This window comes from Nymphaea colorata, chromosome 3 (assembly GCF_008831285.2).
Source record: "Nymphaea colorata isolate Beijing-Zhang1983 chromosome 3, ASM883128v2, whole genome shotgun sequence".
NCBI lineage: Eukaryota > Viridiplantae > Streptophyta > Magnoliopsida > Nymphaeales > Nymphaeaceae > Nymphaea > Nymphaea colorata.
In genome coordinates, this window is record NC_045140.1 from 15,167,520 (window position 1) to 15,194,031 (window position 26,512).

Below are 26,512 nucleotides of genomic sequence, written 5' to 3' on the forward strand. Positions count from 1 at the left end.
TGCTGTTGCTGTTCGGTGACTTTATTTCATGGAGTTCTCCATCTTTTTAAGCTCCAGCAATCTCTGCGTTCCCTTTTCCCGTTGTGATCTGTGGCTTTCTCCAATGGCCGTTTCGGGTTGGACGCTGAATTAGTTTGTGACAGTTTGCAGGGAAATTGATTGATGTTCTTGGTCTGATGAGGATGAGCTGGAGATTGGGGCCAATTCGGATTGGTACTTAACCGACGGACTTTGGTGTATGTGATCAGTGAGGTGTCTGGTTTTGATTATCTCGTTTGAGCCCACAAGGGCAGGCTGGGTGTAACAGTATGGAACTTGCAGACCCAGAGAAGTGATTGGCGTTTCATTATCGACTGTACTGAGATTGTGTATGGAACACTCGATCTGGTTTCAGATTGGCAGAGTCCTCCGGGAATGTGGAAACCATTAAGGCCCTTGGCGCGTGAAAATTTTCTGCTACTGCAGTGGTTTGGTTAGGATATTAGTCCTCATAGTTTGGCCAGTGGGGGCCTCCCAAAGTTGACATGCTTCGGTTGACTTGGTTTGTTTACAGCGGACCAAGATTTTGGGGGTTGAATCCGGTTAACCTAGTGCGGGTCTTTAAATTTGCCTGGAAGTTTGGATTGCCTTTCTTTTTTAGTAGTGCTTTATGATTGTTGATCCACTATTTAACTTTTTCTGCAGTGCAATCGGGGTTGTTGGCTTAGATATGATACGATCCGGTGGGGTCTTCTTATTTCTGTTATCATTGTCCTGTTCTGCAAATCACCGTCCTCCTCCTTGAGGACGTGAAGCAGCATACTGTCCTTTAAAACGATCTCTTGCTAGAGAAGATGATAAATGCTTTATGCAAACCGTAGGCTATACCTCGAACCGCCATATTCCTAAATAAGCGGCCTCAGTCATATTCTTCTATTTCCTTTTTCTGCTATCAATGACCATGAGGAGCTTAGCTAGTTGGTCATCATCTCAAACTATGTTGTAACCTCTTGTGCGGTTGAACCATGTAGTATTTTCCTATACAAACTTTGAACTGTATTAATTGAGCTTCGAGCGATTCCGAGCTTGACATTCTTGGAGAGGTGGTGATAATAAGTGTAGCAGGATAGGATGAACTGCTGTGGGAAGCTTTGTCCGGTCCGTAGGGAGTGTTTCTCCGCCACAATGATCTAAAAGGCTTCACCGTCCTGATTTGGCAGCACGAAGGTATTATGTTAGTGGAAGCAAAAGCGTTGCGTTTCAGTTTGATGAGGGTGGTGTTTCTTATAAGCCCCACCAATTGGGAAGGGAGGAGGGTTTTTAGCCTTCGGGAAAGGAGCATCCACACCCACCATTGTGTTCCACTGCCGCTTTTCGTATGAAAATGCCAAGCTTTGAGCCAATTCATGGGGTCAAAGAGAGATGCTTTCACAGATGCGCAGAGGAGGCCCTCTTGGGCATTTTCCAAGCGAGTCAAGGGAAAGAGGGAGTAGATGTTGCTCCAAAAGTGAGAGCAGGTGAATGGTGCATGCTTGGATTGTGAATGACATCAAGGTTAGGTTGCAACACAAAAGCGGTTCACTGTCCGTTCTTCCATATGAAGCAACCAAACAACTCAAAAGTAGTACAAAAGCATTGGATGGTCAACTGGAAATTACAATCACCAGTTGAGAACAAAACCCACCAAAAGCTTTAGGCATCATGAAGCAATCCAATGCTTTTATAGGAACGATGATCAATCCAACACCATTTTGGTGCTTTTGTTCATGTTAGGAAGCGGAATCTTTCCAACGGGGAGAGTGGTCGCAAAGATAATGAATTCTTATTGCTTTCAGATGGTTGGGAGAACCTGATCTTCGACCCAATTCTAATAATACATCTCCTCCTAAAACCAAGTTTGCTCGTGTGAATAATGGCACAACAGAGAAGGAAATGCTCAATTTTTAGGGCATATTTAATAAACAATTACAAGCGGTTCCCTTTATCAAACGAGTCGTAAGATCCCTGAGGTACGTTTGAGTACTGAGATTTTGATATCCCATCAATCTGTTGAAATCCGAACCAAAGCCAATCTATGAGAGAATTTGATGAGCGTTGAAATACAGGTAGAAAGGATGCCCTCATCCATATCATTCTGTTGGTGAGTCGAATTGACACACACAAACGTCGGACAGTGAGTTTCACCGCCAAATGCACTCACCGAGACTTCATAACATGCACGGATCAGCGCCTTGCCAAATTAGTAGGCCGGCGTAAGAGAACGCCGTTTCTTCTGAACACGGCGTTCTCTTCGTTGTACGGAACATGAGAACAGCCTAGAGAGTACATTGGAATAGCATTCCTTCAATTATGAGACTTAGCTCCAACTGTTGTTGGGATAACATGTTCCCGTAATTTTCTAGGAGAAATATTCCTTAAATCCCATTATTCTCTTTTTACAGCTGGAGCCAACATCAGAATGAGAATCTATGATACAGTCCCTTTGGCAAGGTAACTTCTAGTATATCTTGGTTATCAGGAATGCTGGGCTAAAGCTCAAATAAGGGATACTTGGAAGGAACTGAGCACGACGGCAGTGAGGACTGGGTGAAGCATTTCAATGCTTAAGAACACATATTCAAGAGTTTTTTCCTTCCAGATCCTAGAGCTACTAACAGACGTCTTCTTTTATGCAGCACGTTTAACAATTTTGCTATTCATATCGACCTACTACAAGGAATTTGCATGACCTTATTAATTTGTGCATACTCATCTAAACGGAGTAAGCATATTAGTACCAAATGAACAGGACAGGCAGAGAATCCATTGATGATGATGATGATGATATAGGAGTGGGAGAATGCAAAGTCCTGGAGTGTTTGCGAAAGAAAAATCTGGTATCAATACTTTGCCCTGAAAGATGCAAATAAACCATTCATGATCATTTGCTGTGATGGCAAGGAAAGAAAAATTGTCGATGATGGTGCCATCTGACGATGGTATAGTGAAAGGTAAGGTTCGAGCACTGGTAGAGCAAGAACAAAGAAGGAAAGAAAAAGTGTCGGCACCACTTGTCAGTATTGGCACAGTCTTGCCATTTTACTTACAATTTCTAGTTTCTGGACTCAATCGGTTTTAATTTTTTAATGTAAAAACAGAAAGAAAGGCTGATTCATGTAGATTTGGCATGGCCCATACGCCCAATGCTTCTGTATCATTCTGAGAAACAGTCTATCATAGATATTTTCATCTCTTCTATGCATTGTGCATGCTTGTGAAGATAATGCCAATAGAAAAGGCAGCTCACCTGTTGAACTCTCGACTTTCTTTAACTCGGAAGATCTTGAGTCTAACCTCACAACTGGAGAGCGAGAGTTGGAAGAGCGGTCGGTAAGAGTTGGCGCTCTCTAGGGTTTCTCAGGGGGGCGAGGGCTCTGCCCTCCAACCTCTTCCCTACCCCGACGATCGCCTTATGGAGGAGGATAGCAGAATGCAGAGTACTTCAGACAAGGGGGAAGTGGGTGGCATGGAGGTGAGCGGCGTAATAATGCGCCTGGAAAATGAATCTTTAGGGCATGGGGCTGCTGAAGGGGTGGATGTCTTCGGTCTTCCCGACTTTGGAGAGGCAAGGACGATGAAGATGAGGGGGAAGCTGCCTGCGGGTGGTTTGGAAGGTGTGGCTCGTACTAAGATGATGAATGATTCAGTCGATTCTGGTCAAGCTCGAATGAAGGGAGCAGCTCTGCCGCCGCCTTCCAAGGATCAAGCAAATCGCGGATCGTGGTCCTCAATAGTTACTGGAAAAAGCTCTCCATCGGATTGTGAAATCCCTCCTCTAGAAATTAGAGACATTGATGGTCAGAAAACCCTTTTCATTTCAAATGAGGCGCTCAAGGTAATGTCGTGTCCTTTTGATTTTGCTGCTGTTGCCACCCTTACGGGAAGCAATGGAAGAGGACGTTTGGATTACCCATTTATTTATGAATCATTGAAACGGCAATGGGCCCATCTTCCATCTGTGAAGTTTACTACAGTCGGCAAAGGTAATATCCTGGTGAGATCTGAAACGGAAAAAGAGATCAAGGAGGTTCACAAACCTGGTGTGTGGAAGGTTGGATGTCGTCTTCCCATTGCATGGCATGGAAATGGAAGTCCCTGAATCTTCAAAGGTAAGAATCTGGATCCGCTTGCCAGATTTGCCGCTGCATTTATGGAACTCCCGTGTCTATTCTGATGTTTCAACGATAATGGGTGCAAGATTCATGGGAATGGATCATTGCACGAAGCGGATGGACAAAAATAACTATGCCAGGATCCTAATTGAAGTTCCTTTGGGTTACGCTCCTGTCCAAAAAGTGTCGCTGGCCTTTGAAGATGGCAAGGCAATGATCCAGATGATCGAGTTTGAAGAGAAGATTAAGCTCTGTTCCAACTGTGGGTCGACTACCCACTTTACAGAACGATCCACTAGCCAATCCTCTGTTGATGACCAGCAAAAGAAAGCTCCGACGGGATGGTCTGAGGTGAAAATGGTTAAAAAGCGAGAAACCATTTGGGGACTGTGAGGGTTGGAGATACAGAGAAAAAAATATATGGTTCTGGACACGGAGGACACCTCTCATGTCTTAGTGCAGTTCTGGACGCGGAGGACAAGGGGGGTGAACCGACTACTTCTTTATGAAGATCTGCAGCTGGAAAATTAGGGGCGTGGCCAATAGAAGTTCAAAACAAGATCTCTGCGAGCTTCTAGCCAGGTGTGACCCAGACATCTCGTTCATTTTGGATCTAAAACTGTCTCTTGATGGCACTAGGAAATTATAGCTCATGTTTCCTAAGTATAATATTACTTCTAACTTGAATTCTGTTGATGGGTGGGTTCATGTGCTTATCTTTTGGAATAGTGATACGGTTGATATGATCCAGGCTGATGGTAACTCCACTTGGATTTCGTGTATATTCAGAGATCGATGCTCTGACATTAATTTTGTTACTATTGGCGTTCATTTAGACACTGATTTTAGACGTAGAAAGTGGCAGTTTATTGACTTGCAGCAGCTGATTTTGTTTACGGAGGAACCTCTGGTTTGTGTTGGTGATTTTAACGCGGTAGGTAGGACTGAGGATAAGTCGGTAATCTTCCGGCTTGGGCAGATTCTCCAATTTCATTAATGGCTGCAACTTGTTTGAGATTTCTAACTCTGATGTCAAGTAGACATGGACAAACAATAGGACGGGCGGTGACAAATGTGATGAGTAAAATTGATCATTGTTTTGTCTCTCAGCGCTGAATGGATAGTATGTTTGAATTCAATGAGGTCCTTGAACTGCCTATGTCTTGTTCAGATCATACTCCTCTCTTATTAAATGCTGCCAAGAGTCGGGTGGGGACTCCCGGACGATTATGCTTTTGTTTCTATAACTACTTGATGGAACAAGAGGAATGCAAATCCATTATTGTGGATTGTTGGAGCTCTCATGTTACGGGCTTTCCACTAATTAGATGCTTGAAGAAACTTGAATTGGTGAAAGGCCAAGTCTTTTCTTGGGCCTATCAGTTTTCTGCAGATTGTGAGACTGCAGGGAAGCTATTCTTCAAGCACAGAAAGAAGTGGAGGCAGGTAACATAGAAGCAATTCAGGCCGCAATTGATCTCAAAGCTCAGCTCAATAGATTGTTATTGATGGAAAAAAGTACAATCAAGTGGCTTCAAGAAGGGTGAATCAGTCAAAAGCAGGAGGTGTAGAAACAAAATTCATGCAATATTTGTGAATGGCCAAAAATTAGAGGAGGAGCATATCCGCCTTGCCTTCTTAGATCTCTTCAAGAATATTTTGGAAAAAGGTGATGCTTCAGGAGTTCTCTCAGCCAAAATGATGGGGAACAAGCGGGTGTCCATGGAAGAAAAAGCTGATCTTTTAGCTCCTATTTCAGATGAAGAGATCAAATGGGCTATGATGGAGGCTGACAAGGACTCTGCCCTCGGACCAGGGGATTCCCGAACAGCTTCTATAGTGCTAATTGGGAGATTTTCAAAGAGGACATTTGTCTTTTCATCAAAGATTTTTTTTTTGTGCAGGGCAAGTTAGTTCACAAAGTTAACAGAACACATATTGCAGTCATCCTAAATCCCTTAGGGATCATAACATCCACAACTTCCATCCTATTTCTTTATGCAATAGCACTGTTAAGTTTCTTAGTCGAATTATGGTGCGACGAATGAAGCCCATTCTTTGTGGTATTATTGATTTAAACCAAAATGCCTTTCTGCCAGGGAGATGCATTCTAGACTGTATTCTTCTTGTTCAAAAAGTTATTCATTCCATGGAAACTCGTAAATGCAAGTCTCTTTGTCTAAAAATTGATCTTAACAAAAGCCGACGACAGAGTGTCATGGACTTCCTTCATCATGCTATGGTCCAGCTTGGGTTTGATAAAGTCTGGATTCAAAAAGTCATGACTCTGGTGTTGAACGGTTGACCATCCTTGTTTCAATTCTGTTGATGAGACCAGCACTATTCGCGACATTCTGACCTGGCTAAAAGGACAGGAAAAACTGGAAATCCACCAGTCACACATGGCTAAGGCAGTCAACTCGTCGTTCGACGTCGTAAAGTAGTCCCCCCGAAGCTTTCGGGAAGAGGGGGCAGTCTTGTGTGTAAGCACCCAACTCAAAGAACCGAACCTCTGATTATTAGAAAAATGAAAAGAAAAGGAGAAATTGGAATTATAACGAAGCTAATCTTAGCCTTGATTAGTATGAGCAGATAAGAGATTAGTTCTATTGTTCTGGTAGATGACCAACATGACATTTTGAGATGGAGTAACCAAGAGAACAAAGTGACTTCGAGACGATAAATATGAGAAGATTGTGACAGATCTTCAAAGGCTTATAAAGGGGGTCATTACAGAGATGATTGTCCTGGTTCCTAATCTTTTTAGAGTTGGAGCCGAACCTGCTAGGGGGTGGGGTTGGGATCCGCCGAACCAGGGGTGCCCGAGCCGAGGAGTGGGTCGGGTTGTTACAGTATATATCGGTTGTGAAGGAAAATTGGTGACAGATGCTGGATTGAAAAAACTTGGTTTTCATCTAGCATCTCAGTGTTGTTTGTGTCTCAAAGCAGAAGAGAATGAACGACATACTTTCCTCGGCTGTAACGGGGCAAAGTTGATTCGGGATTTTGTCCCAAAAAAAGTTTAAACAGCCGCCTCCGAGAGTCCAGTCCACCACGGAAGTTTTTGAAGAAAATTATGGAAAGATATTTGGCGTATAACATTCCATCTAATCATCTGGTTTATTTGGCGTTTAAGAAATGAAGCAAAGCATGATTCTGCCCCCCTGGTGAAAATATCTGTTCCAGGCTGTGGTACTTCTGCCAATAACAATATTTGAAGATTAATTGGGATCAAATGGATCAGAAAAGGCTGGATGTTTGGTTGAGATGTGGCATTATCTCAAATGAATGGTACTATAGCTTTGGCATCTATTATAGCATATAAACACTGCTTCATGGAATGGGGAAGCACTTAATCGGGTCGCAGGGCTGATTAAAACAATTAATGGAGACTTTACCTATGGAACCTGCTGCTGATCGAGTAACGACCGTTTCTTATCGGACAGCTGGGTTCTAGACAGATGCTTAGGAAGGATCTCGGAGTATCGGGGCCCTATTGTTGTTCGGTTGAACAGCAAATTTTGGAAAGATCAGCTTAAAGAAATGATCAAGGATGAGCGGAAGGTGCTGGCAACTTGCTTAACGTTCAACTTCATAGGCGCAGGCGCATTTGGAGTAGACAAGTTCCTGCTGTGGAGGCTTGCAGCATGCTTTTGCTTTGCTCCGGTGAGATGGGCTTCAAGGAATGTGAGAGGGGACAGATTAACTGGAACCCCAATCAATTTTTGTTTTGGTAATGTTCTCATCCTGTTGAGTGTTTTGATTTTTCCTGTAATTATCCCAAGTTTTTGATAATAAAGTGGAGGGCCTCGTTCTCAGCAGGTGTTCACCGGAGTATAACCTCACAACTAGGCGGACGGAAATCGAAGTCCGTATCATCTATAACCCAATCTGCCTCTGTCTCTCTCACGAATGGATCATACGACAGTTTAAACAGGAAACTAGCCGATCTGATTCAATTGCAGGGATCTGAAGAAATTTGGACCCAACTGCATAAATCCTTACAATTTAGATATGACTACGAATCGAACTAAAAGTAACAAAAAATTTTGATCCAAAAGATAGAGATTTGAAACTCCGATCAAGCCATCGATGGCTACGCATGCTGCTGTTGGGCATTCACTACCATCGAGGATCCATACAGATGTACTTTGTCTTGAACGAGTCGGCCATTCATTAATACTCTGTCCCGATCGAGTTCTTGATTCTTTGATAATGCTGCTGATATTGTGTCATGAATTACCAACCTTGGGTCTGCTATAAGCCAGGTCCGGGTCTGCTTTGCATTCAATATTAATGCATCGGTTCAAAACACTGTTGTCATCGAACTGCTTGAGGTTTGAGCAGAAACTCGAAACTGTAAAATGACGTTGCTGGGTTCTGCTAAATGCATTGCACAGATATCAAGTTTTCTTGTATTCTTTTGACTGGTACCAGCTAAGTGCTTGGGAAATCAGATTATATTTGGAATCGGCATAGCAAATTGGAAACTTTTCATCCTTACCAATTCAAGATACCAGAAACGAAAAAAAAAAGGCATTTTAACTTTTAGGATTATGACGAAAGCGTGCTTTAACTGGCAAAATATTAATCTGACGGTCAAAAGTAACACATATTCAAAGATGGCCGTGATCTTGTTTCTCAAGCATGTTTTATAGAACATAAAATTATATATATATATATATATATATATATATAAGAGGATAGAGCTCCACAACCTACGCCATTTTCTTTGTATTTGCAACTAGGGGCTAGGGCTGTATAGGAACTGAGTTTGAGCTAAGTTGGGGTGGCTCGAACTTCTGGACAGTCATGTATGCTTGTCTCGAGGGGAGGGGAGCACAAACCTAAACACAACTCGAGCTAGCGCTGAGCTTCACCTGACCATGAGCCGAACATGAAAAGTTTATGAAGGGTATTTCATTTTACCGTCTAACAAAAAGACCAAAAACCCCCACTCTTTCCCCATCCTCTTAGGTTTGGTGGAGTGAGATACCTCTGCTATGCTTCAGCTCATACATCAATGCCCATTTCTACAACACAAGTAGTTTTAAGCTTTGAAAATTTGAAATAGAGACTACTACCTAGTAGCTTTGCCAGCTCCTTTCCATACTACAATATTGTCATATACATTATATATGTTCATAAGGAGCTTAAGAGAGCTAAGCTTTATACAAATTGAGCTCGATACTCACAAAATAGAAGGCAGATTTTAAAATATTTTTCTCTTTTTTTTAAACTTCATTTACGGCGTTCCCGCTTGTAATTAACCGACAAATATCCAAAAATGCCTCTTCTTAAATTTCGCGATAATATCGGGAAAACGATTTTGCAAATACAGGCGGCCTGACTGCAACTCCCGATTTGGTGGGATTCAGCGAATACGATCCGTCCGTACGACGGTACGAGCTGGGCATACTGACGTGGACTTGTTTTCTGGGTACTTCTTGAAGTTATCAGTGATTTTCCGTAGGATAAGAAGGGCAACGTGGTGGTTTTATCGTGCAAGAGCAGTGTTTTGGTAATATTTCCATATTTATATGACGAGCAGAGAGAGAATGATAGAGAGAGAGAGAGAGAGAGGAAGAGATGGCGGGAAAAAATATAGAACCCTGGTGAGCAGAGGCCGGCCGGAGAAGATCTAGGGTTTTCGGTCTGTTCCGTCTTGTTCTGGTAAATCCATGAAGGACGGTCCGCCATCTTCCCCGGAAGACGCTACGACAGAAGCAGCCGGAGACGAGGACGGCGGCGGAGGGACTCCACCGGCCAGGCCGCCAGCTAACCCCTACCGTGGTGTCCGGATGCGCAAGTGGGGAACCTGGGTGGCGGAGATCCGGGAGCCGAGGAAAAAAGGCCGGATCTGGCTCGGTTCCTACGCGTCTCCTGTAGCAGCGGCGCGGGCGTATGACACAGCCAGCCTCTGCCTCCGCGGCCCCGCCGCCCGCCTCAACTTCCCTCGCCTCGCCGGATCCATCGAGATCCGCCAGGATATGTCCGTCGAGGACGTCCGCCGGAAGGCCGCCGAGGTTGGGGCGAGGGTCGACGCTTTCGAGGCCGGCCTCCGATCTCTCCGGGAGGGGCTGTTCCAGGGGTTCAGGAGAGCTCACTTCGGACCAGACTTGGATCTGATAGAGAGCCGTGATCTCCAGACAGGCGTACCGGATCTTCCGAGTCGGTAAGGACCAGATTTTCTTGCTTGTAGCGGTCTAGTTGTGATTTTCTTCTCTCTTCCACGGTGCTACCCGTTTGTGTATCATTATTCTCTCCTTGTAGTCTAGGTCTTCTGTGGAAAAATTTCCCGTTTCCTCTTCAAAATTTTCGAAGAGTTGAGTTTATTTCTCGAACGATTGAAGCTCACTCTGACACTCAGATGTCTAATCGCGCCACGGAGAGCCAATGGTTCGGACTCGTTCCCACACTCGGCAACCAAATTGCCTCGAATGCTACGGCATACGCCACCGAATTTCTCCTCCAAGTTTTGCGGATCCTCTGACCACCGAAGCTTCCTGGTCCAGTTCATGGCTCAAAACTCAAGAGTTCGTCATCCATTAACTTTGTCATAGAAGGAAACCCGCTTTCCCCTTTCTTAAACAAACTTCTCCGCTTCTGATTCCCTCCCATAAATTTTTCGAGGCCCTGGCATGGGGTTTGGAAATAGTTTTCAACCAGCAATTGACGCGCCTCGATTTTGCCTCACTAGCTGCCCCTCTTCACGAATGATTGAATCCTTTGACTTAATCTGAGTCTTCCTTGCGTTGGCTTCATGCATTGCTTCCCGCACAATTTTTTATTTGCTCGCAACTATGGTATTCTAGTGCATCGTCAGTAATCTCAATTTTAAGGAGAGGGAACTCTATAAGAATTTCAAAGAATCGCTGCTCCTCCAGTACGAATCCGTTTCTGATAAACAATTCTCAAAGGCGTCATTGAAAGTCTGGTCCTGAGGATGGTCTTTGCGGGACATTAGGAAAATCGTTACAATTTTTTTTTTCTTTTTTCGAAAGTGCTTTTTCCTTTTGGCATTTTGTTGGCTTTTGAGTTCGCGAAAAACGTTGACGTTCGTTAAAGAACAAAAAAAAAAAAAAAAAAAAAAAAAAAACCAAGCCAAACTAGCTGCTTTACAAGAACAAATGTCCGAAAAAGGAAAAGTACTATTTGTTTGCAAACCAGGCATCCTGACAAATTATTTTTAATCTAAACAATAAAACACTTAGAAATATATGTAACAAAACAAAATTGAACTCAAGCGACTTGAAGGGAGATCCAAGCGGTTTGTCTCATTTCCCGGCCTTGAAGGATTTGATATGAGATCCGAACGGATCTTAAACCGTAGGTCTGCCGTCCAAGCCCCTGGGTTGGATCACAGATCCATTAGTTCAATCAATGTATCACGGATTTTAGATCCGTGATTTTGAAAGCCACTGCTTGTTTAAACAGTGAATTTCCCAGGTGAATCTCAGGTCAGCCGCCTATAGACTTAAGTAATGGTATTTGAATAAATATAAACATATTGATATGGTGTTCTCAGTTTTTCTGGCACCTCATTAAAATCGAGTGCACCTTGGCAACTGAGTAACAAAAAAGACCATGCAAAGTGGCTAAAGGCATATATGATCCATGGTATTGTTGTTAAAATTGATTCCATCAGATTGAGAATAATTTGGGCATCGAACAAAATGAAAATTTATAATTTTTTTAGAAAACAATTAGTGAGCATAAAAAAGGAAAATGTGAAAACATGAAAGGAAACAAAGAAGGCCACGTATCCTCATTAAATCAACCCTCTCTCTAATGGAAAGAGGTCTGATTTGATCTGAGTCGACCGATTTAGGCGTATTTTAGCAACATTAGTCCATGAAACATGGATAGGGAAAAGAATGTTGTAAAATGTGGTGAGTTTTGGTCTGAGTTATGTAGGATCAAGAAATTAGAATGTTAAACACAATGAGTTTATTTATACAAAATTTGGCAGTGTTGGTGTGTCTATAATGAAATTAAGAAAACATGTTAGTTCTATAAAAAATGAAGTTTAACAAATATAACTCATTAGTCATTATAACAAATGAACTATTTACGAAATCTAGGTTCATATCACCAAGCTGTTATATCATAAACTGAATAATTGGAGCCTTAAATTGAAGAAACTGAAATTCAAGCAAATAAACTTTATCCTTTAGTAATGCATTTTCTTTTTGTAGAATATGTATTTGCTCAATTTATAGGACAAACCCAACTGAAAATGACTAACACCAAGTCCCATCACCTTGGAGTAGATACCATTAATTCATAGTGAATCTTGTATCCCTTGAAGCACCGTAGAGTTGCTATTTTAGTTGCATAACATATATGCTGATGAGATAGAAGAATGTAATTGTTAGAATGATACTTATAATTATAGCATTGGTTTTAGGGTTAGAGTAGTTTAGGTTCTTACTGATCTTAATAGCAATGATCAACTCAGCACATAATGACTGCTGGATATTGCAATTAAGACAATATGTTAGTTAATATGCACAACCATATAATAAATGAAAGAAGATAAATGTACCTCTTTTTTTGTGAAACGTGCAAAACTCTACGTGTCAATTGTATGCAAGTATTTTTGTTTTACCGTGCTTGTGTATTTCTCTTGTTGATTTTTTAAAACACGAAAACAACTTAATATAAGAAACACATATTCATGATTTCCATGTAATGTAGTCTTTTTATTACAAACTCATTACTAGGAATGTGACATACATAAGTTTCACTTCTCAAAAAAATTGGTAATGTACTTTTAATGACAAAAAATAGGCCAAAATTAAGGGGTTTGTGATTGTGGAGACATTTTATGCAATTAATATATCAAATCAAAAGTAATAACATCAACAAACATTCTTCCAAAATTTCACCGCCTAATACAATTGAAAAATGGCAAGATCTCACTGCAAAAATTCAAATGTATACCTTGTAAACATGTTTTAACTGCAAATCATATAAAATAAAAAAAAAGGAGAGGAGATTGAAGAACCAACCTTTTCAATCTTCAAGAAATCCAAAAACATGATGAAGAAGAATTGCTCACCAAAAAAATACCAAAAAATCACCCGTGGAAAGAAAGAGGGAAGAGAAAAGAAAAAGGAAAGAAGGAATGAGAAGAAGGATTTGGGTAGAGGAAATAAGTCGGAGAAGCCTTTATAGACACGTAAAAGACATTGGCAAAGACATGACTTAAAAACGTTAGTAATGTTAATGCAGTAAACATTACCAACATCCAGGCTGCATCAGTAAAAACAAACATTACCGACGTTTGTAGTGAACAAGTAGATCAAAGTCGAGTTTTCAGTGATGCGTAGTATTTGCATCTGTAATGAGTTTCACGTGCAATATTCAGCGACGTGGAGAGAACCATTACATTGATGATAGTAAATTTTTACCGATGCATACAATTGGATGTCGCTAATAGCCAATGTCGAAAAGTTTCATCGATGTTAGAACCATAATGCGTCGGTAAAGACGAATAGTTTCATTCATTTTCACCGACGTCCGATAACAGACGTCGGTAAAGATTGAACTTCAATGACACAGTAGCTCCACACTGGGTAATTTTAACTGATGTCTAGCTATGGACGTTGCTAAAAACTTCTAAGTACTGACATGTCTCTGCGAATGTCGATAAAAGTCAACCTTCACCGACGTTATATTTTCTTTGCGTTGGTGAAACCATCTTTTTTTGGTAGTGAACACCCAAAGAAACTTAAGAAAAGCCAATTAAGTCTAGGTCCTAAATCCCTAAAATAAACTTCCGATACAACACTTAAAATCTTAAAACTTAAAATCACAAATTCACTAAATTTTGGTCAAACCATGAATATATAAAATCAATTTTCTAGAAACAAGAACACCAAATGAAGGTCCTATCAGTAAATCCAAACCCAAGATATCTCAAAACCTACCCCCAAATGACTGCCACAAGTTTGTAATTTACACCATTGCCTAGGAACCTATGAAATGTAATTTGACTCTTAGGGCCAGTTTGATGCACAGGAAAAATCCCGACCATCGGTTGAAAATCGTACGGGAGGGTGAAATTTCACCCGTTCACCCTTCTTCGCAACAAACACAGCGAAATTTCACCCGAAATTTACTTTGTCATCGGGTGAAATTTCGCCCGTGAAAAAGTCGGTCCTCGCAGGACCGACTTTTTGGCAGAGACATTTTTGAGAGTCGTTAGGGCTCTCAATGTCTCCCCTCTTTTCCCCTCTTCTCTCTCGCTACACCCTCGCAGTCGACGGAAGGGCTCTTCTCCCTGCGTCTCCTTTTCCCTTGTACCAGACTGAAGGGCTCCTAACTTGCTGCACTCCACAGGTCTGCTTCTCCTCCTCCCTCGCAGTCGACGGTCTTCTCCTCCTCTCTCGTTGCATAGGTTTGCGTCTCCTTCTGTTGTTGTCGTGTCTCCTCCTCTGTCGCGGTCTTCTTCCTCACTTTTGCTGCTGCACAAGGCTTTGAACTGTCGCTGCGTCTCCGTACTGTCACTGCGTCTCCTCCTTCCTCGCATGTTTCCACAGGTTAGACATCACAGGTCTCCTCTTCTCTTGCTGTGTTTCCTCCTCTGTTGCTGCATCTTTCCTCTTTGGTATTTTTCATATGCATGTGAGCTTCGAGTTCTTAGCCTTTGTTTGCTTGCTTATGTCACTTCATTGTGGCGGTAAATTTTCATGTTTCAGTTTATAAATATTCAGACTTGTTGTATGTTTGTCTTTTACATCTTCTCCTTCGTAATCTGGTGTCCCTGGTATTCAGCCTTGATGTCTGTTTTCCTTTTCGAACTTGTGGAAACATGCTGTGTTGGTAAAATTGAGCGCAGGCTATTATTTTCATAGATTACTGCTATTGAATGCGGTTGTATCTGATGAAGTTGACGTTGGATTCACAATGCTCATTTTCTGTGCATGGAGGAAAAAATGGCGTTAAAAGGGAATACTGTAAATAGTTGGCTTTGGGTCCTTGTTGTCTAATTTTACATTTACACCGAAATCCATGTCTAGACCTTTCTGGTTGTCAAGGAAATCCATGTCCAACCTTTCTGGTAACCAACTATTGACGGAAATTTATATGTTTCCTATTGAAGATTGTCTTACTGTGGGCATGTTCAATTTGCAACATTGACATTAAACTCAATAATGTGCATCTGCTTTTCATCAAATTTACTTTCCCACCTCTTTTTGTCTCTCTCTCTTTGAGCTTAATGGCTCTTGATGCACTTAATAGGTACTCATATGCATATGTTTTGCTATGCTTTGTTTCATTTATCTTCTTGCAGATCAAATGTTAGGATTTTGTTGATTTTGTCCCAGCATTTAAAGCAATTTTCGTTGAAAATTTTGATGATAAAATTAATATGTCCATCTGTTATAAAGAATTTGACTAAGGAAGAGATCCTGAAATTTATGTAATGTAGTTCATAAATTCTGAAGTTTGTTCTTGTTAGATGTGGAAAGCTAGAAAAGTCCAAACATATGTGCTTAAAATGAAACGTTTTGCAGGCGAGGCACCCTTGAAAGTTCAAGCTATATCAACAACTCTTCATCTTCCTTTTGATCATCGACTGCTTGTGCATAAGTTAACATTGCAGGTACACTGAATTGGTTAATGAACTTTACTTGTGGACTTTCAAATTTGAAATGGACTTGAAATAACTTATTGTTGGCAGTTTGTTACATAAATCAAGCACAATATGGCATGCTATTGTCTTCCTAATCAAGGTCTTCAATATCTGTATCATAGGATATAGAAGTTTAGATAAAATAAGTTATGAAGAACATATGATATGTTTTGATGGGTGCTTGTTTGCTTTTGTTTTTCATGCAAGATTTTTTAAAACTGTTGTTGTGAAGAATTATTGTACAAAACATTACCATGGAAGACATCGGTCCATCAAGGGAAAATCTTACATGGACTGAACCACAAATGGACTACTTAGTAGCTGAGTATATCGGTATAAGGGCACCCTCTTCAGACCGTTTGATTCATTCGAAGTAGCTAAGCATCACATGAATGAGTATGTCCACAACAAGTATGGTGTGCAAGTACGTAGGCCTCCAGTCATTGAAAGTGTCATCGCAAAGCAAGATATAGAAGACCCGAAGTTTGTTGAACGGAAGCGCAACCACAAATGTTGGATTACTTGTTTTGTAATTACATGTTTTCTTTTTTGGATATATACTCATTAAACATATTTTTTTGTGGATGGTAGAGAATACACCATTTTGTGGATGTGTACTCATTAAACTTTTGTGGACATGTACTAATTACACAGTTAAACCTGTATGAGTTAGGTAACTTTGTTATGGTTATAACTTTTATTTCGTCAACTATATTGTACTATTGGATGTCATGGTTTTAATTGTGTTATTTTTTATTACGTAAAACTAATGTTGGTAATGCATGCTTAATGCGTAGGTGTAGGCATTAGCATTTTGTTGTTTTGGAAGACCATCTTCCAATTTCTTCCCAAGTCAAATTGGGGAGGAGAAGGAAGAAAAAAAAAACAACAACTAGTTCTGAAGAAAGTCTCAATTTTTCCGTTATGTGCATCAAACATGGTTAATTTTACCATGTAAAAAACTACCATGTGCATCAAATAGGGTTAAATTCACCACGTTAAATTCTTCCTCTGCATCAAACATGGCCTCAGATAGAAGAGAGAGAAATTTCATCCTGTAAATTTTTTCAGAAAAATTTACCATGGTAAATTTACCACGTTAAATTTTTTCCTGCCATCAAACTGACCCATAGATTTTATCTCGAATAAAAACGCCTTAGCAGATCCCAAAAACATAGAATCCAAAACAAACTTTTCAACCTTAGGAAACCAATCTTAATCCATAGATCTTTGAGATCATGCATCATTTAGGCGAAGATAAATCATCGCAAAGGCCTATGATGATAATGGGGTCGACCAATAACTTCGCAATCAATATCTCTAAAGTTCGGACGTCAAATTAGGCTTTCATTAAAATATTGCTTCCAAAACTGGGACAAGTTGCTTTATTGTTGCATCACATTTAGGTTCTAGATGACAACCATATTTAAACTGTAACACGGAAGAGTCTAGTCTTTGGCTTGATTACCCCTATTAAAAGTACTAGGACTGTTCAAGCAACAGGTTAGGTCATAATCTCCTTAAAAATCTTGTACAATGCAAAATTTTGGCTAGTCAGTTTTCATCTCCTCTCAAGTAGTCGACATATGTGGAGCGGTCAAAATTTACTTGCAAACACGATGGCAAGAAAGTGAATCAGATATCAAGTAAACAAGTAACTAAATATGCATCAAAAGTTCTTTGGCAATCATGTTGTTATGCTTTTCTCGTAGCTATTTTAGAGAAAACCAAAGGTTCTTTTGTTGCCTTTTCACATTTTATTGTGATGCTTACATGTCATCTATAAATGAAATTCAAAGAGATGATAAATGTACGCATCTTTGTTATGCAATTTTCAGCGATGATTACATGACGATCACTTTAACTTTTCAAGCTTCCTTCAAGTCCTAACTGTTGATTGAAGTTTCTGATGGTCTAGACAAATTGGAGGAGCACTTGTATGATTTTAATTGTAGAATGAAGAACTGCTGAACACATTTGAGTCTCCAATTATATGCCCAGTAAATGCTTGGTCATAGCAATCTAGACACATACATGCACACATCCCATGCAACTGTGCGCGAACTAGATTCCCACTGCATGTAAGAATCCAACTTCTCTCTCTCTCTCTCTCTCTCTATATATATATATATATATATATATATATATATATATATGTTGCAAGTTTAAGACCTTGAAATACAAAAAGGCATTTTGTTATAAGTTAGAAAGTAAACCAAGCTCCAGAGGGTGTAAGGGCTTTGTCAACTATTTAACTATTTTAACGTTGTGAATGCATCCATCATGCTCCAGTTGATTTGAACAACAGTTCAAATCATGTTTCCTAACAAATGTAACCCATTGAATTTTGGATGTCTGAAAACATGTTTGCTCTGTAATTGAGCAATCCAAGTTGTGTTTGGCGAATGTTCTATTTTAAGAAATTAGGGAAGGCACTATACATATGTAGGTCTAATTCTCAACACCTTTTTTAATTGAAGCTTTTGTTTTTCTTTGCAGATGGTAAATCTTTCCCCAAACAGAGGATGAATCAAACTCGAGTTTAAACTGAAACGAATATATGGATGCAGCTTCTTCCTTTTTAATTGTATAGATTCATATCCAAAACAAGCTACGAATAAGTTCAAACAAGCTAAGATTTGTACAACTTTGTAGAACATGATTCTTAGATATGATGCATAGAGTACATGGACTAAGCAAATGTAAGAATTATTTAACCTGATTATGAATGATGTGATCAACTTTTCGATAGTTTACAAAATGCAACACGTAATATTTTTTTCAAAGTAAAGATGATTTGTAGTTTACCCTTTGAAAGAAATAACTTTATACATAGAACACTACAAACCAACAATGAGGTTGGTGGACAATTTGTAAACTAGTCCTTGAGTCTGGGGTTCACTAAAATGGTTTGTCTGCCTTTCCCTATTCTCCAACCCCTTTGCAGGTCTGACGATAATCTTGATAAAGAACCTCCTCTGGAGTGCACATTCTTAGTAATGAAGTCGAGTGAGGCTACCATTAATTTATGGTCGCATTTGGAGGAAGGGGGCTCAATGGTCTCTCAACAATAGGAAAGGGAAGGGCTCTTGCAAACGTGGCTGCCAATACTCGGCTGTGAAACTGTGGCATAAGTTCAATAGGAGTGGAGAAATGTAACAAGGAAGATGAGTCAAGAGTTGAGGAACAAGACACTGAGAACAAAATGATACATGCTGTGGAGAAATCTCGAGAGTCCTCTCATTGATATCTCCTCCCTCATTGTTGATCAATGAAAGTGATGTGCTGGAGAGTGCTGCACTGAAGGAATAGTATGAGAAGCTCAACGGCTATAATGGGATGCCAAGGAAGGGACATGAAGCTCATGGACAAGGAAGCAAATGTACACGCAAGGTTAGAGAAAACTCTTCTCCATCTGGAGATAATGTGGCAAAATAAACGAAAGTAAGATGACTTAAGTAAAGGCCCAAAAAAGGCAAAGGAACAAAATTTCGAGAATGATTGTGGAGGGACCTGATATGAAGAGGTATTTCATGCTGCTATTTGCTCTTTTAAATCACTTTTGTACGAACATAGAGCCACATGCAATATTTTAGAGGATTTCTATGAGGGCAAGATCATCTCTAAAGAAGAGCATCAAATTCTTATAAGTTTAGTCATTGAAGAGGAAGTTGAAGATGCGGTCAGGAGCTTGGATTAAAAAAACACAACAGGGTCTGATAGATTCCCTAATCATCTTTTCTAAGAACCTTAGGAAGTGATCAAGAAGAATATGGGCAAGGCTGTGGCACCATTCTTGAACAAGGAAGTGAACAAGGCCATTCTTGCTGGTTGACGATGCAACATTGTGAATAAGAAGACAAGGTTATTAGCATGGTTTTGTGAAAGATACCTACCGTTGGATTCTTGGGGCTAGAAGAGCCTGACATGGAGTTGTAAGTTGATTGAGGACAAAGTTGTATGGAGCCTTAGGACATCCAAAGGGCAAAATTCTTGACAAATCGGTGTAGCGTCCATATCCTGTTGACCCAGCTGAGAAGAGCGGAATATGGCAATGTCATCAAAGGCTTAGGGTTGACAATCTAGGATGCCCTTCATCAGTAGAGTGGCTCTGGTATTATGGCGGGTGATGGCCGATGCCATCCGTGACTCATAACCCGATCAGTGTGGGGATGAGACCGATTGGTTTGGTATGACCCTCTATTTTAGCAAAGAAACTTAAGGGTGTTGATAAGTGGGTTGCTAAGGGAAAAGTTGGCAGATAAAAGTTGTATAGGATACATTTCTAGCGTCGTCATGCCTTCGCAACATCGAAATCTGTTCTCACATGCCAGATGGAGGAAAAGAATGGTGGAGGAAATACATGCATCTTCTTTCTGATGACTTGATCAGTAGTGGACGACCTCACCAATGACACGTCCTTGTGGACAAGGGTTGGGGATAAGAAGATCACCGTTCCACAACATATGGACATTCATGGGCATGGCACGTGTCACAATATGCATACGTTCAAACGGTTAATTATGAAATCATAGCACATTACCATCAAACCCTGGTTGATGAGCAATGTAGGTGCAGTTAAACAGGCGGGAGGATATTACGGCTTTTCTCAGCCAGAAGCACATAGGCGCCATCGGAGAACCATGATGAGAAGAGACGACCGCAGATTATCAGCATCATGCATTGTCAAAACATTCGAAGATGATGTGCGAGAAAGCAGTTTATAGCAGCATCATACGATGTATCGTCGAAACATTTGAAGAATCATGTGCGAGAAAAAGAATGAACTGCCTCCTTAATTTGTACAGAATGAATGAGAAATTACAACACCTTCCCCCATGCAAAAATTCAAGGTCTCCCCGATATCAGGGATGACGCAAGTGCTTGTGCATTCTTAGTATTGTGTCCAAGATCAGTGACTACTTAACAGCATTCTACGTATCAGTAATAACAAGGTCAGTGACTTCGGGAATCAAGCAAAGCATCCCATGTCCATCTTTGTGTTCCAATGGGTACAATGTTGCGCCTTTCACAAACTTCTGATGCTCCGCTGCTGGCCGTCTCAATCCAGAAACTGTCGCCCTCTTGCTGGACCTTCCGATGATTGAACATGAAGCAAGGGGATCCCCTGTGCCGGCTCCCCAATTCCTGTCCAAGCAAAAAATTTCTTGTAACCACAAACTGTCATAGCAATATGAAACATTGAAGAAACAACAACTTTACCCCAACATTTTCTCTGAAGCGATTCTTGCAGCATAAACTGCATCTCGGCTAGGAACCCAATGAACTACACGGTTGAAGTCTGCCCTCATTGGAGAGTGAATTTTAACAAGCTGCAGCAAACATTATCATATACAGAAGATTTTTGAATCCTGAACTTATAATGGTAAAGTACAACCTAAACAAATTCTTAAAGGGATCAGAAGTTACTCCTAGGCACTCCATCATTTGATAGTAAGCTCTTCCCTGTAATGGAGTATGCCCTTGTCTGGACTCCGAAAAGTATCTAGTCCTGCCAAGAAAAGTCAAGCAAACAAAAAATACAAAATATCAGTATCTATAAACAGCTAATAAAGAAGAATGGGATCATGCGAACAGAATTCTTAATATTGAGTCATACAGTCATCCAAGACAAAAAAGAAATTAGGAAGACCGACTTAACCAGAACACTATGAAATTCGTAGAGACCAATTCTGCTTGTGTACCCTTAACCAAGACATTGGATGTAACAACTCAGACCCACTTATAGGCACGAATCCCTTAATCTGGTGGATCTTAACCCACCCCTTAGCCGTTTCGGCTTCAACCCCAAAAAGGTTAGGAAATAGGACAACCATCTATTCAATAACCCCCTTTATAAGTCTTTAAAGATCCCTCACAATCTTCAATATGAGACTAAATTTTTTGGTATTACATTCCACCCCCCTTAAAGCACGTGCATCTGCGTGTGTGGGACCATAGGTCCGAGTGTTGAATCGGCTTTGTACCATTATAACAACCCGATCCACTTTTAGTCTCAAACCCCTAGTCTGGCGGATCCCAACCCGCCCCCAAGCAGTTTCAACGCCGACCCTAAAAAGGCTAGGAACCAAGACAACCATCTATTTCAATAACCCCCTTTATAAGTCATTGAAGATCGCTCACAATCTTTAATACGAGACTAAATTTTTGGGTGTTAAATCCACCCCCTATAAAGCACATGCGTCCGCGGGTGTGGCACCTTAGGTCCGAGTGTTGAATCGACTCTGATACCACTGTAACAACCCGACTCACTTCTAAGCTCGAACCCCTAGTCTGGCGGATCTCAACCTGCCCCTTAGCAGTTTCAGCTCCAACCCCAAAAAGGCTAGGAATCATGACAACCATTTATTCAATAATCCCCTTTATAAGCCCTTGAAGATCCATCACAATCTTCAATATGAGACTAAATTTTTGGGTGTTACATTGGACAATAGATATAAAGGCGCCACGTTGACAACATGAAACAATAGTCACATTCTTACCACTCCTTATATCCTGGATCAACCGTAAAACCATACATGTCCACAGAATCGCATACAGAAAGAGCGAATTCCAGTGCTTTAAGACCCGTTCCTTTAGCAGATGAACCAAACGAAGCACCCAACATCAAATACACAGGATTTTGAATAGGAACCTCCTGCAGAAATCAAACATAAAATGGAGATGAAGATTGATGAAATGCATATCCGCTGAAAATTTACTGAAAAGGGTCACCTAACACAAGAAGAACCCTAACTATCATAACATAGACAGAATTCTAAGAGCAAATTCAAGCAAGACAAATGACATAAGCACCACTGCCCAGATGGAGCCATTAGGACTAAAAGTTCCATACTGTTGTGCATGGCAACATCAATAGAAGCAATCATTCAGGTCACAATTTTTATTCGTCTAAACAAAGAGAAAAGTTGTGCAAATTGGAGCTGTTTTTGTGGGCGGATGTTACAATGATGCAATAAACCAGAAAAAGCTTTAGTTTGAAAGCATTTGAACACATCCACTGCTATCTGCCAAAAAGTGCAGAGCCCCTATTGAACATGTAACCAAGAAGAATATGTACGCACCCGAATCATTTTACTCATGACATCATGGATTGTAGTTTTAATGATCAAAACTTCCTTCCCAGTCCCTGCATAGAGAAAATTTTCAGACAGCCTCTGACCTAGAAATAATTTTTTCAGAAAGATTGGTAAGTGACTGAACCATCTAATTCTGCAACTTTGTCAAGTGCCTTCGCTGATCCACGGTTCAGAAGTCGAAATGTTCTTTTATTGCCTACATATTTTGTATAATTCTGTTGCATAACAATGAAAAACAATCAAGTGAATTACATGAATAAGGAAAACTGGGGAACATAAAATAAAGGAGAGCCTGCAGACCTCGATTGGAGCTCCATTCTCACGAACAACAGCATCATAACCATCAATCTCTTCTCCAAAACTTGTCTGAAGTAGATCACCTGAGTTACCAATAACAGCACAACGGCCAAACTGCCGGGGTATAAAAGGTGGTATATCTGGAAGCACCAGGGCCAACTTTTCCATGCATAATGTTTTATTTTCACATTTGTTTCTGGAGATAGGGCATACCCATTAGTAAAGTAAACCTACCCAAATTAGCTTGATTAATGACAAATTTGAAAGCCAACACAAGAAGTAACTGGGTCAAAGTAACAAACTCGAAGTATGCCAGTGAATATCTCAAACAGTCAGATTTGGGGATTCTGTGGTAACAATTGCATTAAACAGCATAATTTAGAGGTTGAACTCATAATTGACAGAGAATGGTGATTAGCCATCAAGAGAAAATCTGTTATACAGAGATTCTATTACTTGTTTATAATTCAAAACAGAAAAAAAAATTGAGAAGCACAAAAAGGGTACTGTGAGGCACCTCACAGGAAATTTAATACAGGTGCTTTTGTGGCTTAATATTAGCAAAGACCTGCATTCATTATGAGGCAAAAACATGGTTTTTTGGGTTCTTAAACAAACTATAGCCACATTAACTTCTTAATATCCCATAAGTTTTGTCCTCTCCTCAAACCAACCATGAAAATCCAGCACTAACAATGAATGCTTACAAAAGGATTCCTTTGTTGATTCGGCGCCATGCATACTCCTCCCATCCATTTGGAAAATTGTCAATAAATTCCTTGGTGAGTATAGTGGTGCTATTGCGCACCTGCATTAAACAACGCGGCTGACTTGAGCAACTTCTCCAAGAATAAATACAAAACTTGACTAATTCTAGCATCCATAAAGTTTCTTTAAAAATAAAGACAAAAGGAGAGGAGGAAAAAGATAGGTTGTTTACTACTTTACTGTCAATGCTGTGCTGAATTCAAGTGTTAAAGAAAAGAAATGAGCCACACTGATAACATAAAAATTCCTACAGTGACCATGAGGCTTTCCATGTAAAGGGCACCTACGCACATGACTAGGGATACAAAAATATATCACCCATGGCTGTTTAATGCTAAAAGACTAGCATGAGGTTCTCTGGATAATGCAAAATTGCCTATTATTTTCGTACTATGCGCTGCTATCCTTTAAACTTGAGCCCAAGCAAGCCAGAGACAGGAAAGGTTACAAGAACCATAAATAAGTCAAAGAAATCACACTGGTTTTCCACTCAAGATGCTGCAAGAACATAGTCACATACTTTGAATATGAATACTAACACCTGAAAATCTAACCATATAACCTCTCGCTGGCAGGTACCTAAACTGGCACTGAATCAGTGAACAAAAATATAACCAATTGTGACAGTAAAGATTGAAAAAATAATGAGAAAATGGAAGGACATAATTTAAAGTCCTCAGATAGCTGTGAAAGTCATAGTCATAGTCATAGCCTCACCTGTTCCCATGTTGCTAACGCTTCACAAAGGTTGAACTCATATGATAAACCTTCAAGCTCTCCGGATTTGGGATCTCTCTTTCAAAATTTTTGCATTTCATTGATAAAAGATACGTCAGCAATCACAAAACTTGAACCAGAGGAAAGAACATGACTTAGTAGAATAATCCATAATTTTCAAGGAAAACATACCCACTTGGGCAAAGTATCATGAGGAAATTGCATAACGACTTGGCAATGGTCCTTTTTTAGAGCTCGCAACCCTAGTCCATTTGCACTCTGCACCACATACTCATATGTAAGTTAATGAATTTTCAAAGACATGGTTCCTTCCATATAATAGTGACATGGAATTTTCAAGGTCTCGGAAACAGAATGTCTACACGTCACAGCTAAAAATAAAGTCTCCAAGGAAGAACAAAAAAAACGTGACCACCCAATAATCGTGTATCCAGTCTCCTATGCATCAGAAGTACAAGTCAAATTGGGCAACATCAATGCAGCAGTTTAGTCTAATATTTGAAGAAAATCATTTACAAAGGCAACAATCTCTCTATATTAAATGAAGCGCCAAATTATCAGCAGAAACTTAAGGAGCTTAAAGTGATATATGCAAGCTAGTATGCATTATGACAGCCCAATTGCCACGAAGACAATTAATGTGATATTTTAATTATTGGAAGTGCTTTTAAGTGCAGAATCCAACTAGCTCTTGGACAGTTTGAATTTATTGGTGTACACGAAGTTGATGGTTAAATTAGTACAAGAGATGCAATATAGATGATTAATCACCCGTAAAAGACCAATTAAATCACCTAAAGACATAATCTTGATTCGTTGAACACACCGTCGCATTTGCAGTGCCGTGTTGAGAAAGAAACGATGAAACAAAGGAACTCATAACCAAGAGATCCCGAACGGAGCAAATTAGCTCAAGCACATAAGAAAGAGAAACCCAAGGTATTAGATCATTCCACTCGAACATCTAGCTAACAAGCCTAAATAAGGTGCCGATAAGCAACCGATCAAAAACTTACAACACACTTCTCGAAATCACGCTGGAGAGATCCGAGTGCCTGGATGTCCGCATCCGAGAGTGCAAACTTCTGATCTACCAGACAAGAACCAGGGAAGAAAAATAACTAGCTAATTAGAGGACACAACCTAAGAGAGAAGCCCTAAAGTTGAGTGAAGCAGGGGGATCTAAAAGCAAAGAGGAAAAGAATCGGGCATACCGAACGTTGAGACGCCGGAGATGTAAATGAGAGTCGCGAAAAACCCGGCGGATGTGGCGATGAGGAGACAGTACTTCAACGTCCTCATCCCGCCGGAAAAAAGAACCTAAACGTCGGCAATTACAGAGACCGCCTGGAATCGGAGGTCCTCCGGAAAAGCGGGCAACAAGTGAGAAGAGTGAACTCGCTTCTGTTTGCGCTCTGAACAGTCCAGTTTTATACCGTCGGTGGAACTTCCCACAAGGATTGGAACCTGACCAGGATCCGAACAATTTAGGTGGTCTGGACTGTTGGATATGGGTAGGATTTAATACTTATCCAGATCTGAATATCTAACACGAGGCAAACACCAAAAGTCCGCCTCCAGTCTCGGCCGCAAGAGTTCGTAATACATCTCAGATTCTCAAGGTCTTAGCGTGTCTTCATCACGAAATGATCTGCGTGGTTTCAATAGATAATTCTTTCAACCCTTTCAAGCATTTAATTGATGTTTACAGTTGACCTTTCGAAACATTACAAATCTCTAGAACATGTAGGATTGATGGGACACCATAGAGATCGACGCATATCAAGTCGATCATGTACACAGTACATAAATTATATACAATATGATCAAATTTG

At 40.4% G+C, this 26,512-nt stretch overlaps 2 protein-coding genes across 7 annotated transcripts; one reads left to right on the forward strand and one right to left on the reverse strand.

Annotated features, from left to right (window-relative positions):
• Nucleotides 1–9,690: 9,690 nt before the first annotated feature.
• Nucleotides 9,691–16,344, forward strand: LOC116249541 (ethylene-responsive transcription factor ERF008-like). Of its 4 annotated transcripts, XM_031622657.2 has the most exons (3): nt 9,691–10,305; nt 15,656–15,744; nt 15,982–15,997. In XM_031622657.2, exons 1-2 carry the CDS (start codon nt 9,812–9,814, stop codon nt 15,708–15,710), a joined length of 549 nt encoding a protein of 182 aa, XP_031478517.1. In that variant the 5' UTR covers nt 9,691–9,811; the 3' UTR covers nt 15,711–15,744; nt 15,982–15,997. The 4 variants fall into 4 exon arrangements, with proteins under 4 accessions (XP_031478517.1, XP_049933096.1, XP_049933097.1 ...); XM_050077139.1 differs by lacking the exon at nt 15,656–15,744 and having other exon boundaries at nt 15,982–16,344; XM_050077140.1 differs by lacking the exons at nt 15,656–15,744; nt 15,982–15,997 and adding an exon at nt 14,478–14,550.
• A 4,137-nt stretch (nt 16,345–20,481) lies between these two features.
• LOC116251486 (sialyltransferase-like protein 2) lies at nt 20,482–26,094 on the reverse strand. Of its 3 annotated transcripts, none has more exons than XM_031625793.2 (12): nt 25,892–26,094; nt 25,694–25,767; nt 24,849–24,935; nt 24,657–24,734; nt 23,879–23,979; nt 23,175–23,367; nt 22,999–23,089; nt 22,860–22,924; nt 22,278–22,432; nt 21,205–21,286; nt 20,998–21,107; nt 20,482–20,922 (listed from the first exon to the last, which is right to left on the reverse strand). In XM_031625793.2, the coding sequence occupies exons 1-12, from the start codon at nt 25,977–25,979 to the stop codon at nt 20,709–20,711; spliced, it is 1,338 nt and encodes a 445-aa protein (XP_031481653.1). In that variant the 5' UTR covers nt 25,980–26,094; the 3' UTR covers nt 20,482–20,708. The 3 variants fall into 3 exon arrangements, with proteins under 3 accessions (XP_031481653.1, XP_031481654.1, XP_031481655.1); XM_031625794.2 differs by having other exon boundaries at nt 25,694–25,762; nt 25,892–26,032; XM_031625795.2 differs by lacking the exons at nt 25,694–25,767; nt 25,892–26,094 and adding an exon at nt 25,472–25,646.
• Nucleotides 26,095–26,512: the final 418 nt, after the last annotated feature.

Bases quoted from the DNA above. Each gene is read 5' to 3' on its own strand.
- LOC116249541 (XM_050077138.1), top strand. From the start codon at position 9,812: ATGAAGGACGGTCCGCCATCTTCCCCGGAAGACGCTACGACAGAAGCA. The intron at 10,306-10,500 runs GTAAGGACCAGA...TCTGACACTCAG, and splicing joins GTACCGGATCTTCCGAGTCG to ATGTCTAATCGCGCCACGGA.
- LOC116251486 (XM_031625793.2), bottom strand. From the start codon at position 25,979: ATGAGGACGTTGAAGTACTGTCTCCTCATCGCCACATCCGCCGGGTTT. The intron at 22,925-22,998 runs GTTCAGTCACTT...TTCTCTATGCAG, and splicing joins CAAAGTTGCAGAATTAGATG to GGACTGGGAAGGAAGTTTTG. The intron at 21,108-21,204 runs GTAACTTCTGAT...TGTTTGCTGCAG, and splicing joins AAATGATGGAGTGCCTAGGA to CTTGTTAAAATTCACTCTCC.